The sequence below is a fragment of the Propithecus coquereli genome, unplaced genomic scaffold (assembly GCF_000956105.1).
Source record: "Propithecus coquereli isolate 6110/MARCELLA unplaced genomic scaffold, Pcoq_1.0 Scaffold4, whole genome shotgun sequence".
Taxonomy (NCBI): domain Eukaryota; kingdom Metazoa; phylum Chordata; class Mammalia; order Primates; family Indriidae; genus Propithecus; species Propithecus coquereli.
Window position 1 is genome coordinate 8,080,983 of NW_012149729.1, and position 13,529 is coordinate 8,094,511.

At 40.1% G+C, this 13,529-nt stretch overlaps 1 protein-coding gene across 3 annotated transcripts in view; it reads right to left on the bottom strand.

Moving 5' to 3' along the window:
• Positions 1 to 13,529, bottom strand: part of MET (MET proto-oncogene, receptor tyrosine kinase) — a 105,283-nt gene that overhangs the window by 49,714 nt on the left and 42,040 nt on the right. For all 3 annotated transcript variants that reach the window (XM_012652779.1, XM_012652780.1, XM_012652778.1), the window contains one exon: positions 4,907 to 5,098. In XM_012652779.1, coding sequence (XP_012508233.1) covers positions 4,907 to 5,098 — 192 coding nt within the window. The remainder of the gene's footprint in view (positions 1 to 4,906; positions 5,099 to 13,529) is intronic.

Below are 13,529 nucleotides of genomic sequence, written 5' to 3' on the forward strand. Positions count from 1 at the left end.
AATTTAGATAACCTTCAAGAGTTTAATCTGCATTTTCAAGAAATAGCTTCTGATGCTGCTTGTTTCTTGCCTGTTTTAGCTTTACTATCTTCTTCAGTATGTGACAGAAATTGTTGTTTACTTAGAAAGATAACAGAATATGAAGAGTAGAGTTACTTGTTTCAATCAAGGCAAACATCTAGTTTTTTGAAATAGAAAAAAATGAAAACTACGAAGTAGAAATTGCTGATTGGTATTGACAGCTCATAATTAAAAGTGGTAAGACAAAAGTACCAGGTAGCAAACGTTAAATTAAATGAAGCTTTGCTCTGTTCTTTCCTTCACTCTTTTTGGTAAACTAGTGCAAGTCCTTCTACACCAACTTGACACCAGGAAGGCCAGGTATATCCAAAAGGCAAACCAGTTTTCCTCACTATTGCAATACTAATGTGTTTGTGTTTCCACTTTTTAAAATGAGTCAAAAGTGAGTCAAAATGAATTAATACTAGATTAAGACCTTTGTAAAAAAATTTCAAACATCTAAAAACAAAATATGCTAGGAAATCTGTAAATATTTAAAAATAACCAATATTTTCAAATCAATATTCCAAATATACTAATTGTAGGATTGCCCAATCTATATACAGAGTATATCTGTTGCTGTAATTTAAAAGTGATAAAAGTTCAAAAAACTACTTATATATATATATTTCCTGTCTTAAAATGTCTCTCTGCTTTTTCCAAAAAGCATTGTGTAAGAAATCCCAGTTACTCTTGGCTATGAAAAACCAAAACAAACACAAGCTTAGCATTTTCCTATGGTTTCAAATATTTATGATATTTTAAATTTCTATGCATGTAACAATGGATATGTCTCTCAAACGCATGTATTAATTCATTTTAGGAGACTATACATGAACTAGACTTCATTTTTAGTTACCAAAATAACCCTGAAATTACTACCTATAGTAAGTTCTTTTTTACACAAAAGAAATTTCAGAACTCATGAACGTATTTACCTCTAAAGAAATATACCAAAGCTAACATTCTTTAAGGATATAACCAAGTCAATAATGTACACATTAAAAAACAGGTAGATGATATTTTTATCTGAGTATTTTATAAAGGAGACAGGTAAATTAGCAATCCCTAAGGAGAAGTGGTGTCCGAGTTCAAGCTTCATTCAGCTGTGTCTCTGCCCGACACTCACAGCACCAATGAGTTGCAGATCTGTGTCTACATACTCTAAAACAGCAGTAATCCCAAATGTGATGTATGCCATAGGCTTCCCACACAAAGCATTGACGTGCCATGATGGGGGCACAGGAACTGAAGGAATTTGAAGACAGAAGGTGAACAGATGAATTGATTCTTCTTATTGGAAGTGAGTAATTATTCTCAAGTTCACTGATTACTAACACAATCCCTTTTTAAGTAATGATCGTGAGCAAAGGATGTCTTTTAGGTGATCCCTACCTCTTTAAATTTATGGCTTGAGACTCAACTAGCCCAGTTTAGAGGCAGAAGAGAAAAGGAGTGAGGAGGGATAACAGCATGAAGGAATTGGGGAGGGGGAGGGGGATGGGAGAAGAGCAAGGATGACACCACAGAGCCCAATGGCAGCTGTGATAGTGCCCCAACAATGGCCAGTGTTACTGTACCCATGGTAGATGCCCAGCTAGTATCTGTGGAGCTGAACTTGAAACAAGTCTTGAAAGGCTTCCCCACCCCCACCCGCATCCTTGATGCACTCAGTCTCCCTGGCCTGACAGTCATGCACAAATATTTTAATAGCAATGCTTTGCATTTAGAGATTAAAGGCCTTATACAAGTGCTGTTAAAAAAAAATCAAGCAAGCATTGTTTTGGATGTAGATTAGAGGAGGAACTGAGAAGGGGAGACGTGGGCAATCCCTGTGATTAGTCCTATGATCTTCATGCGAATCTCTCTTCCCTCTCCCACATAGCCCTGCACGCTGCGTTAACGTTCTGGAGCCTTGTTCTTTTCCATATCCCCTTCCCCAATTTGTAAGAAGGCATGTTCTCACTGTTTACTTATACTATCTCAAACGTTGCTTATCATATTATTTTACTTCGAAGCATCCCAAGAGAGTGATTATACAAATAAAAACTGTTTTTGAAATCTATATCTACATTGACATAGCTCTACAGATATTGAGGCTCAAATATATGCGCACAGCAGTATATTTAGACATGGCTGCACCTGTACGAGATAAGTTACACATGTTTAAATGTTAGGAACATGTCAAAAATGTCTTCTCTGCCATCCACATAATATTGTTAGCTAAACAATATAATTCTTTCTAATCAAATAACCACTGTGAAATACCTGATTCACTTTGCACCCAACAGCTGGGGCCATAGCTTGTGTTCCCAGCCGGAGCTGAACACAATAGGAAAGGCAGAAACAGCTGCAAACTCTTGGGAGAAAAAAATTTGCAAAGCAACTTTGCCGTTAGGCTTCAGGATAGGAAGGAAGTAAAATCATTTTTCTGTTCCTTTTCATGTATGGCAGCTGTCTTCAGGAAAAAAAAATTATATCCATTCTATTTTGTAACAGAAACTTCATAGTATTTATTAAAATAAGAGTTGTAGAAATTTAGGCCTGGCCACAGATTTAGCATTTTAGCACAGTCAAAACATTTATAGAACTTGGTAGCAAGCGACTGCTCCGACAGATTAAACTGGAAGATCCCCAGATCTGTGCTTTGCTCCTGACTACTCCCCCACCATTATTTGCTGTAAATAAACTGAATTTCAGTGATGTTGATTGTTTGATCAACATCAAGTGCTTTAGGTTTCTTTATATAAAATTTAACGGAATGGAATTCTCTTAGGCAAGTGTCAGAGAAATAGATCCTCTGTGGTTTCCAATAGCCCTTTGTTTGTATGCACTACTGTTATCAGGTAAATGTTTTTATCCCTCCTACTAAGATCTTAGTTCCTTATAGGCAGGTTCTGTGTCACTGTTTTCTTTGCTTCATTCCTTTGCCTAGTAAAGCAAAGTTAGTAAATTCCCTGTACTTATTTGATGAATTAAAAGCCACCTGGTTTTAAAAAAAATCAGTGACAACAGTACCTTTCACAAATCAAGCACCTCTTTATTTTTACCTTTTGTTTTGGATGCACAGTTAATGGGCAAAATATATTAACTAGTATCTTTTATACAAATGCGGGGAGATAGGAATAAAACATTTGCCATAGCATTTCTGTTACAATGAGACTGATGCATGACACATCCCTCGGGTAGTGGATTCCGTCACACGGCAGAATTTACTCAGTTAATAAAGCAACCTACTTAAAAATGGAATTTATTAGACCTTTAGAATCTGGAAATAGGCCAGGAAACTTTTGATGTTAAAAAAGTGTCACACCTAAAGTGACTGTTGAAAGCTTATTAATATGAAACTGGAGTGGCGAGGTAATGGACGATTTTGAAAAAAAGAAAAGCAGAAATATAGATACAGTGGAGCAAAGCAGCATAATGAGCACATTAGGAAATCAACAGATGCCAGCTTCTCTCATCCTCCTTCGGACTTTCGGAATTCTGCAGAATACCATCAGTGTAAATTAAGAACACATATAAACACAAAATAATCCCACACATTCTACAGGGATAATAGATATGACCATATTTCAAATGCTCTAGAGTGCATGTCTATATGGGAGGGGTGGGAATCCCTCCTTTAGATTCTGAGAAGTTAAGGACAGAATTAAATGGTCAAGATGGATGAGGTGAGTAAATAAGCTTACTGGGATGGAGAGAGGAAATAATCAGATATTAGGAAATATATTACCAGTTTAAAGCCAGGAAGGTTTTATTTACATAGTTTATGACTGAAAAAATTCCACCCTGCCCACTAGTATAAGAAAAACATGATTTACAGTTCTTAAAATCTAGCAATGACTGACATCCAGACTGCCATAAAGACAGTGGTAATTTTAAAAAATAAGTTTTGTACAAAAATACAGATAGAGGATATTCAGATGGGCAAGTCATAGGAAAACCTCATTATCCTCAATTGGTTTACCAGAAGTCACTGGTGAGGAGTTAACTCTATCAGATGATTATGAAATAAGCATCTCCCTCGAAAGGAAATTTCTAGTATTCATAGAAATTCAACATTTCCACACATGCCATTATGATTCTTCATCAATCAAGAATCTACTAAGGTATTCATGCTGAAAGCACCAATAACTACTAAAGCAGTAAAACAAATCCAACACAAGAGTATTTTAATTTCTGCAAAGTGCTATGATTCGTGTATCTAGGAAACATGGTAACTTCAATCAAGCCTGAAATGTGAACATTGTATGGAAGTACTTTTGCTATCTGTTAAAAGCATTTCTTAATAAAATCTGGATTTTTTATTTTTTTAGCATTTGAACTTCTTTTTGTCTGACCCCACCATTTTGCAGAATCGGGAGAGCCTGAGTTACAATGGGATTTTGATGATAATGCCCCTTCCTAACTCCTGCCAGTATTTCTCAATGATGTGAATGTTTCTTCTCATGGAGACGCACGGTTCACACAATAGCTCTCCTTTGATCTGTAGCTTCCCTTGAAATAGGAAAACATTGCCTAGAAGTGCTTTAATTGTTTCATTTTATTTTCCAGTCATGTGACAGAAATTATGAATGGAAAAAAAAAAAAAAACCCAAACCATTCCAGACAACAAAATTAAAGCAACCGCATTCAAACTGAAAGCTTCAAGAACTTAACAAAAATAGGCCATGCATTTCATAAAAGGTGAACCAGGCTTCATTGTTTGGCTCTCAGCCTGTGCCTCTAGCTGCTACTGTGATATTCACTTTACAGTATTTGCAAATACTTTACTGCAAAAACAAACAAATTAATTGCATAATGCCAGATAAAACAGACGCAGCTCCTCTCAGAAAGCACTTACCTGCATGAAGCGACCTTCTGATGTCCCAAGATTAGCAATGGTGAGGTCTCCTTTAATGAAAGTGGATATAGATGTCAGGAGAACTTGGTTGAATTGGCCCATGAATAAGTCAACGCGTTGCAAAGCTGTGGTAAACTCTGTTCGATATTCATCCCTGCGCACTTCACAGCCTGATGAATTTCTCAGAAGTGTCTGGAATAAAATATGGTCATAGAGTTAATGTAAGTGTAGATGTGAACAAGCTGGTGAGAAACTTTCCAGTGTATCTTTCCAGAGCGTGAAGGACTATGGCCAGGATAACCATGCAAATAGACAAATAGCCCCAGATAGGCATAAATATTTCTAGTGACCGAGGGGCTCCAGTTTCACTAGGCACTGTTGTCTAGATAGGCTTTAAAACTGGGGCAAACCTGACTATCCCAACTTGCACAATGGTTCACTATGTGCATGCATAAAGATAGAACTTAGCTAGTGCCATTATAAAAAATCCCAAACCTTAAATGTCTCAGCCCTTGACATAAAGGGATTGCTTCCAGCAGGCACGTCCAATGAGATGAATTTCAACCGGAATAAAAATAAAGGTTAGAATCATACTATGATATTGAATTTTTAAATGTGTGCCTTTGTGTGCAGAGCAGGGAGGTGGTGGGGAGTGGCGGATAATTCGAGGGGAGGCAGCGGAGCCTAGACCCAAGTGCCTCTATTAAATCCTGGTCCCTAATGCTCACTTGCTTTGTGTAATTCCTATAATCTTTCTGTATTCAGATGTTCATGTAATCTCTGTGTTTCATCTTCCCCCGTCTATAGAACTATAAAAACGGTACTTACCTTACAGAGTTGTTGTACAGATTAAATGAGCTAGTTTGTATAAATCTCTTATAATAGAACCTAGAACACCTTTGAGGTATTTGTCATCATTATGATGAAAGTCTCAAAAAAATGTAAAAGTTGTACATCGAATGTCTCAGTAGCCAGCTTACTGAAAGATAATTACCCAGTCAATCTGATAAATATCCTTTAGATACAACCTCAAACGGAAATTTTTAAAAAAATACTGTTCGGAAATATGTGACAATTAAGCACTGTGGATTCCTCCCTCCCACTGGGCACTTCAATCTCCCAGCTTTCCTTCTACCTCTCAGACCACAGCATTCACGTCTCCTTTGCAGAGCCCCCATGCCTGGCTGTCAATGTTAGGGTTTCTCAGGGCTCACCCTAGGAGTGCCCCTCCACTCTCTCTTCAGTTTCCCCTGGGATGTCTCTTACTTATTATTACTTATTTCACACTCTCTCTCTCTCTCTCTCTCTCACACACACACACACACACACACACACACGCATCTCCACTCACTTGACTCAGAAACCTCAGACTCAACATGTCCATGGCAGAAACCATAATCTTAGCCTGATTTTAGGATTCTACACACCTCAGCAAATGGCTCTACTATTCCTCCAGGTACACAAGTCAGAAATCTACGTGTCGCCCCAATTCCTTCCTCTCCCTCAGTCCTCATATATAGTCCATCATCAATTCTCATCAATTTCACTTTCTAAATACCTCCTGGACCCACCCAGTCTATCTGCGCCCACCACAATCCTCATTCTAGCCCCCCTACCCTTTTTCTGGACTGCTACAGTGGCTTCCTAACTAGACCCACCGCATCCACTGCCACCCATGTCAGGTGATCTGTTCTCCACACTGCAAGAGGATTTTCTTTTTAAAACACAAATCTGATCATGTCCCTCTGTATTTAAAAGACTTAATCCTTCCCCATTGCTTGTAGGATAAAGGACAACATTTTTAACACGGCTGCTGGGCTTCATGTCATCTGGCACCTGCCAAACTTCTCCAGATCTGTGCTGCAGCGAGCCAGCCTTCTTTCAGTTCTCCAAATATGCCACGCATCTTCCCGTTAAGGGCCTTTGCACATGCTGTCTCCCCTGCCTGCAACACTCCTTCCAGCTCCATTCACCTTGTTAACACCTCCTTCAGATCTTAGCCGGTCACCATTCCTCAGGAGGCTCGCCCTAACCCTAACATCTAGGTCAAATGCTTCTAGAATTGAGTGTCATGATACCTCTTACTTATTTATGCACCATAGCGTCGCATAGCTGTAACAGCCGCAACTTAATATTTGCTTTCATGATTATAAGATAATGAGAAACTTCTCCCAAGTGGCTCTCTGGGATCAGGGACCCTGCCTATTCACCACCGTATTGCTAGTACTTGATTAAATGTCACACATAGCAGATATTTAATAACATTAATTTAATGAACCAACATGTAAGTGAATCAATTGTGGATAGATGGGGGATGATGAGTATTGAGATATGAAATAATATTGTTAAAGCTATTTTTTTTTTTCAGGAAGAGGGGTCATTAAGAGTTTATAAAGGGCAAATGAGGGTGTTTGGCTCCCAGCTGTCTTGAATGAGATAGCTGTGAATTGTTAAATCCGGGGCAGATGATGGGAGGAGGAGAATGTATTAAGGAAAATGAAGTCTACCCTGGGAGAAGAAGAGAGAAAAAGTTCATTCTTACACATCTTGGTATGTAGCTACAAGTCCAGAAAAATGATTGGATAGTTAGGAATTCTTTATTATTGTCCTATTATAATAATAAGAAAATTGTCATAGTATATATCAAACCAATTGTTCAAGAACAGACAAATAAAAAGTTTAATTATCCTTCTGTATAGTGATTGTACTCCTTAAGATCAAATGTCTGTCACAAAGAACATAAAATTCTCACATCTATTGAGTTTTATGGTTAAAACCACCTAAAATGCTCTATTTTACATATCAACAACTATATTTCCATTTTAAATGGCAATAAATTAGCAGAGTCTTAAAAATGCTAAACCTCCTAACTCTTGTAACTAAGATGTTTTAGTTCTAGACATTTATTTTGATATATTAGTGAGTACTATTTCACTGTTTAATTAGAAGCTTTTCTTCACTAAAGTACTATGGATTACTCTGAGGAGAAGCAGATAACCGAGATGGGCCAGCAATTCAATAGTTACCGATTAATTGATAATTAAGTTTCTATAGGTGATCAATCATCCATTTTGCAGAGATACCCAGAGCTAAGGGAAGCTGCTTAAAAGAACAAGGACCAATTCAAATCTCAGGCCACCTGAAGTATTCCCTTATAGAAGTGGCTGCTCTCAGGGCCAGGCATTTGTGGTTGTTTTGTTCCTTCTCTTGCTAGAGCTTGCTCTTTTTCTCTAAGATAGGTGGCATCCTAGGAACTTTAAAGCCTTGAACTTGACCTGGGGCATGGTGCCACTGGAGATATGACGGATTCACTGGGATATAAAAACGATGTGCGTGGAGTAGAGTCTTTGCCCATACACTATTAGCAGAGAGTCTAATCAACAAGAGGACAGGAATTGCCTTGTCATCTTTATCCCAGTGTCCTATATTGTGCCTAGCACACAGGAGGTATTTAATAACAGCTCACCGAAAAATTAATGCATCAGCAAAGTGACCCACCTGTCTACCTAGCTTCCTTTGTGGTCTGCCTTGGTTAACAGGGCAAGCAGGGGAATGGAGGGGAAATGATCTCTAAGTGTCTCCTAAGAGACTCTGCAAACCTGCAGGAACTCATGGATCTTCCACAAATGAAGGAACAGCAACACAACCAGAACTTTAGCCTCCATGCACCTGTTCCACACATGTAAGGCATGAATGTAGAACTCTGCATCAAAGTCAAGGCAATATTTACGTTGTGCACTTCAGAGCTTCTCCTTCAGGAAATAGTGAGGTCTCTAAATAGTACCTCCTCAAGGACTAATAGGATTAATTTATGTCCCTATTGTCCCCAAATAAAATTTCTAAGTATAGAGACATTGCACAATGTTGGAAGAGGACCTACAGAGCTCCTTGATCTTGAAAAATTGTGCACTTCAGAGCCAAAAACTAAACATTAGGTCAGGTTCAAGCGGCATTCAAATTTCATAAACCAGAGGACCCCAGTCTTTTTCTTTTTCACTTTTCCCATAGCTGAGTTCTGCAGGGGAGGCACGGAGGCACGAGCTTCCAGGAAAAATTAACATTCCAGCATTCACTGCAGGAGAGGGGATGCTCCTGTCTCCTCCTGCTGAGAATCCTGATAAACTCAACGACTAGGGTCAGGGAAGCAGGACCTAGCTTGCAGAGCTGCACGCTGTCTTTGAGCTTTTACGGGTATAACTTTCAACTAACAGGGAGCCTTGCTTTAAGCTCTCAGCATCGCAGAAGTAAAGCATTGTGCAAATATGACTAAATCTCTGACTGATTCACTATGTCCCTTAAAGATAAATGAGTGAATGTGTTTGCTGCTCATTTGTGCAGGGATGATGGGGTTACTTCATCGCAGCACTTTACCCACAGTTCCTGAGTGTGGCGTTCGGGGTGGCCCAGCTGGAAGAACAATTACACATCTGCTGCCAGGGATCTCCTTGCTACTCGTGCTTCTCTCAAAGCCAGGAGGTCTTATGCCTTGGGGTGAAACTGAACATAGCTGGCAGCCAGCAGTTCTCTGGGACAGAGGGTGCTTTGGGGAACTGCAGAAGAGTCTACAGAGAAGGTTTCACACCGGCATCAGGAGGGAGCCAGACTGACTCTCTTTTATGGCAACAAAGGGAGGAAGAAGGAAGGAAGGAAGGAAGGGAGGGAGGAAATCAATTTTTACCCTGCACTCAGAATGTGCCAGGCACTGAGTTGGGCATTTTCACATACAACAAGACTCACAGCTGCCCCGTGAGGTTTGATCACACTCAGTTTCCAGGATGAGGGGACTCAGAGAGCCCAGGGTTCAGTCACAGTGCCTGGTTCGCACTGGGACAGGCATCAGAAGTCAGTTCTCTCTGATGCTCAGGCTCCTGAATTTCTTTTGCTTCTGTTTACCATGCTGGGCAATGTTCTGAGTGCTGCGCAATGACAAAAATGAAAGGGCCTGTGAGATCATCTTACTCTAGTCCCTTATTTTGGGGCTAAAATTAATCCTTATTCTAGATAACGGCAAAGAGATAACCGACAGCATTTTGAGCTGTACTACTCAGCATGGATCCCAAATCTAGCTCTCCTTATTACCTATTTTGGTTCATGAACATGGCCATGCTTACATTCAAGTAACTTTGAAACTCTGTCATCACCGGCTCCTCTTTCTGTAGCATTTTCCGCATCCACCCAGGCGCTGAGTCCTGCTCAGCCCTGTCCACAGTGCTGCTCCTGGGCAGCCCTTCCAGCCACACCTGTACCCCTGGCCTAGCCCAGGTGCTTCCTCACTGGCCTTCTGTTCTCCCATCTCTTCTGCCCTGAAGCAGTCTTGAGCTACCATTCCCTTCTTCGAAACCTCACTTGCTTCTCAGAGGCCTGCAGAAAAAGTCCAAACTCCTTATTATAGCGTTTGATCCTGCCTTGACTTACCTTTTTCACCTTTTCTCCATTAAGGCATAACGTGAGAGGTCCACCTAGGACACCAGACGAATCTCAGAGTGGTTATCCTGACACAAGACCCTGCCCATTCTTGGGTCCTTGCATTGCTTTGACAGCAGATGCTCTAATTCTGTTAGTCGCTGATGCCCATTCCTTGTTCAGGTATACCCGAAGCAAAGCTGGCTCTTTTCTCAAATCTCTCTTTAGGTCTTTTGAATGACAGAGGTAATGTGCTTTATTGGGTAAGGGAGGGAAGACAGTGGCAAAGAATAAAGTAGATAATATAAGGGTACAGGAACATACCAGGTAGCTTGAGATATTTGACTCATTTCTCAGAACATATCCCCATTGTTAAGTGATGCCTGACTGTACATAATTCTTTTGTATACTTGAAGTATATATAATAAAAATAAATTTTAAACCGATGAATAAATGGGAAATGAGGAAGTGGAGAATTTATTAAGAAATTTCCCGGTCCCAGCTTCTTGATGTCCTAAGCAATTCTGAAACATTCTCATGACTTTTCTTAGCTCGCAGTAATAATGTCACATAACATTTGCGTATTGGCTTATGGTTTTCTCATTTGCTCCCCTCAACAAATCTGTGACTTGGGCTTGTTATGATCATCATAATCTTACAGATGAAGAAACTGAGGTTTACAGTTAAGTCAATAAATACTGGAGCTTGAATCCTAGGTGTTGATTTCAAACCTTGTATTCCTTACACTGCATCGTGCTCCTTACGTAAGGCCCTTATATACTTCTGAGGCAAACCCACACTCCAGGATGGCCTAAGGCCCTGACAGAGAAGAAGAATGGGCATGTCTGTGGGGCGGGACTGGGTCTACTCCAGGGAGGCTTTGATGAGTGGCATGACCTTAGGCAAATCACTTGATTTCTCTGGGTCTCAGTTGTATCTTACTTATTTAAGAAACATTTGTTCCTAGTGTTTACAATGTATTAAGGCACAGTTCTAAGCACTTTATGAATACAAATCTCATAACAACAAGCCTAGGAAGAAACCAAGGTGCTGAGTGGTCACATGACCAGCAAGCAGTGCAGGGCCGAGATTAAACCTAGGCCATCTGGGCCCCGGGTCTTCACCACCAACCTAGGTTGCACGCTTTCTGTCTGTAAAGGGAGGGGTTGAGCAAATTCTTTTTTTTTTTTTCCCTAATTTCAGAATATTACGGAGGTACAAATGTTTTGGCCACATAAATTGCCTTTGCACCAACCCGAGTCAAAGCTACAAGCGTTCCCATCCCCCAGACAGTGCACACTGCACTCATTAGGTGTGAATTTCCCCATCCCCTCCTCCCACCTCCCACCTGCCCAATCCCCGATGAATGTTACTTCCATATGTGCACATAAGTGTTGATAGCAAACTGATTTCTAAGTTCTCTTCCAGCTCTATGGGTGGCTTCCTAAAGCTTCCCCTGGGCTTGGAGCCACCAAACTGCCATCAGCCAGTTGTCGGAACAAATCATGCTTGGTATGTTTAGGTTACCAAATGAGTACACAATCACTGTCCTCCAACCAGCATAGACTGTCCCCAAATCTGGATAGATTATGGATTCTGTGAGAAGTTTTTAAAAAGCATTAAACTTTTCAAGGTTTACCCACTTCTAAAACAATTATGTAACTCTGAGAACCAATGGTAGACACCCTCTTTTATTTTTGTAAAAAACTTGTTACAAACTTGTTCCTTAACTCAAAATCTCACATACTGTCATAGAGTTAAATAATAGGAATTACTCTACAATTTGTAAATCTTGATGCAATACTTTAGTTAATTAAGTTTTTCTTTACCCTTTTATGAGTACTTGCCAGATATTTTTACCTGACTCAGACATATAGCTTTTTTTATAAAAAGAAAATTGAAGTGCTATATACCTCAATATATTTGATTCAAAATGTTTCCCCTAATTAACATTATGATGTATGCAGAGAATATGCAATTACATTTAATTCAGTGTAATTAAGGATGTGATATATTTAAAATAGTGATTCTTTTAATTGATCTATAGGATGGATTTAGCTCATCTATAGATAATTTAAATCAGTCTTGCAGGTAAATTTTTAAAAAATGCACTATCTTGTAAAATCTTTGTCAGTTCACTCATAGAACCTTTCTTCCCTCCTTGACCATGACTAAATTATCACAAGCATTTTAATATAAACTTTATTCATAATCATACTTTGTACACATTCTAGGTACCTATGATAATGGTTTTTGGGGGGATATGTATTTCAAAATAAAAAGTCCCTCCGCCTAGAGTTTTTCATACAGTTGGCTCAAAACTCAACTGTTTAAATTTCACTCATGTTCTCTTCTCTTTGCTAAGTGAGACTGGGAGGGAAGATGGTGTGGAACTGACTGTGGGCAGAGGCACAGAGCTTTAAACTTCAGTACCTGGTTGTCTCTTACAGACATGTTTTAACTCCTTGCAACCTGTGCTCAGATGTCTAAGATGTTGATGTTGAAAGCTGGATTCTCTGTAAAATGCAGAAGAGTCAGTTCTCTGGCAGAGCAGGTCCCTCTCTTTGGGGTCTTTAATGCAAGGCCAGACTGTTAGGGTGGTGTGGTCAAACCCTAAGAATCTGACCACATTGTTTTGTGCTATGAGAGGACTCAGTCTGGTGTTGTGTGCAGGGCACAGTTTAAAAGAAAAACACGTCTTCAACACCTTCTGCTTCCGCTAACCCGCCTTGGCGAAGTAATCCTGCCTTATGGCTTCAATAGCCATGGGGTTTGTCACAACCTGAGACCTCAGCTGGAGTTCTAGCAGGGGAGCAAAGATGGGGGGCAGAGTTAAAGAAGTGCTGATTTGCAGGCAGGAAGAAAGGGTATTCTCTGCGGCTGTGTGTGCAGCCTCAGACAGCCCTGAGCACAGCATAGGCAGATGTCTGGCCAGCCAGCTGCTGGCGCGATGCTGGTGACTCACAAGGTGATGGATGTTGCAGCCAATCTGCCCTTATAGCCTCCTGGCAATGACCTAACTTTACACACCTATCAGCATCCTCTCTTCTGAGGACCAGCCCTATCTCTGCAACTGCCTTTGGGTTATGTTCGAATATAGCATCGTTGATTTTCAAAGTCATCATTTTTCTTTCCAAACTGACTCTCTCTTCCAGCTTCCTCTGTATGGCATCAATAGCCACCCTCTCCCTGAGTTTGAGGTCTGAGCCATCTTGGAGTC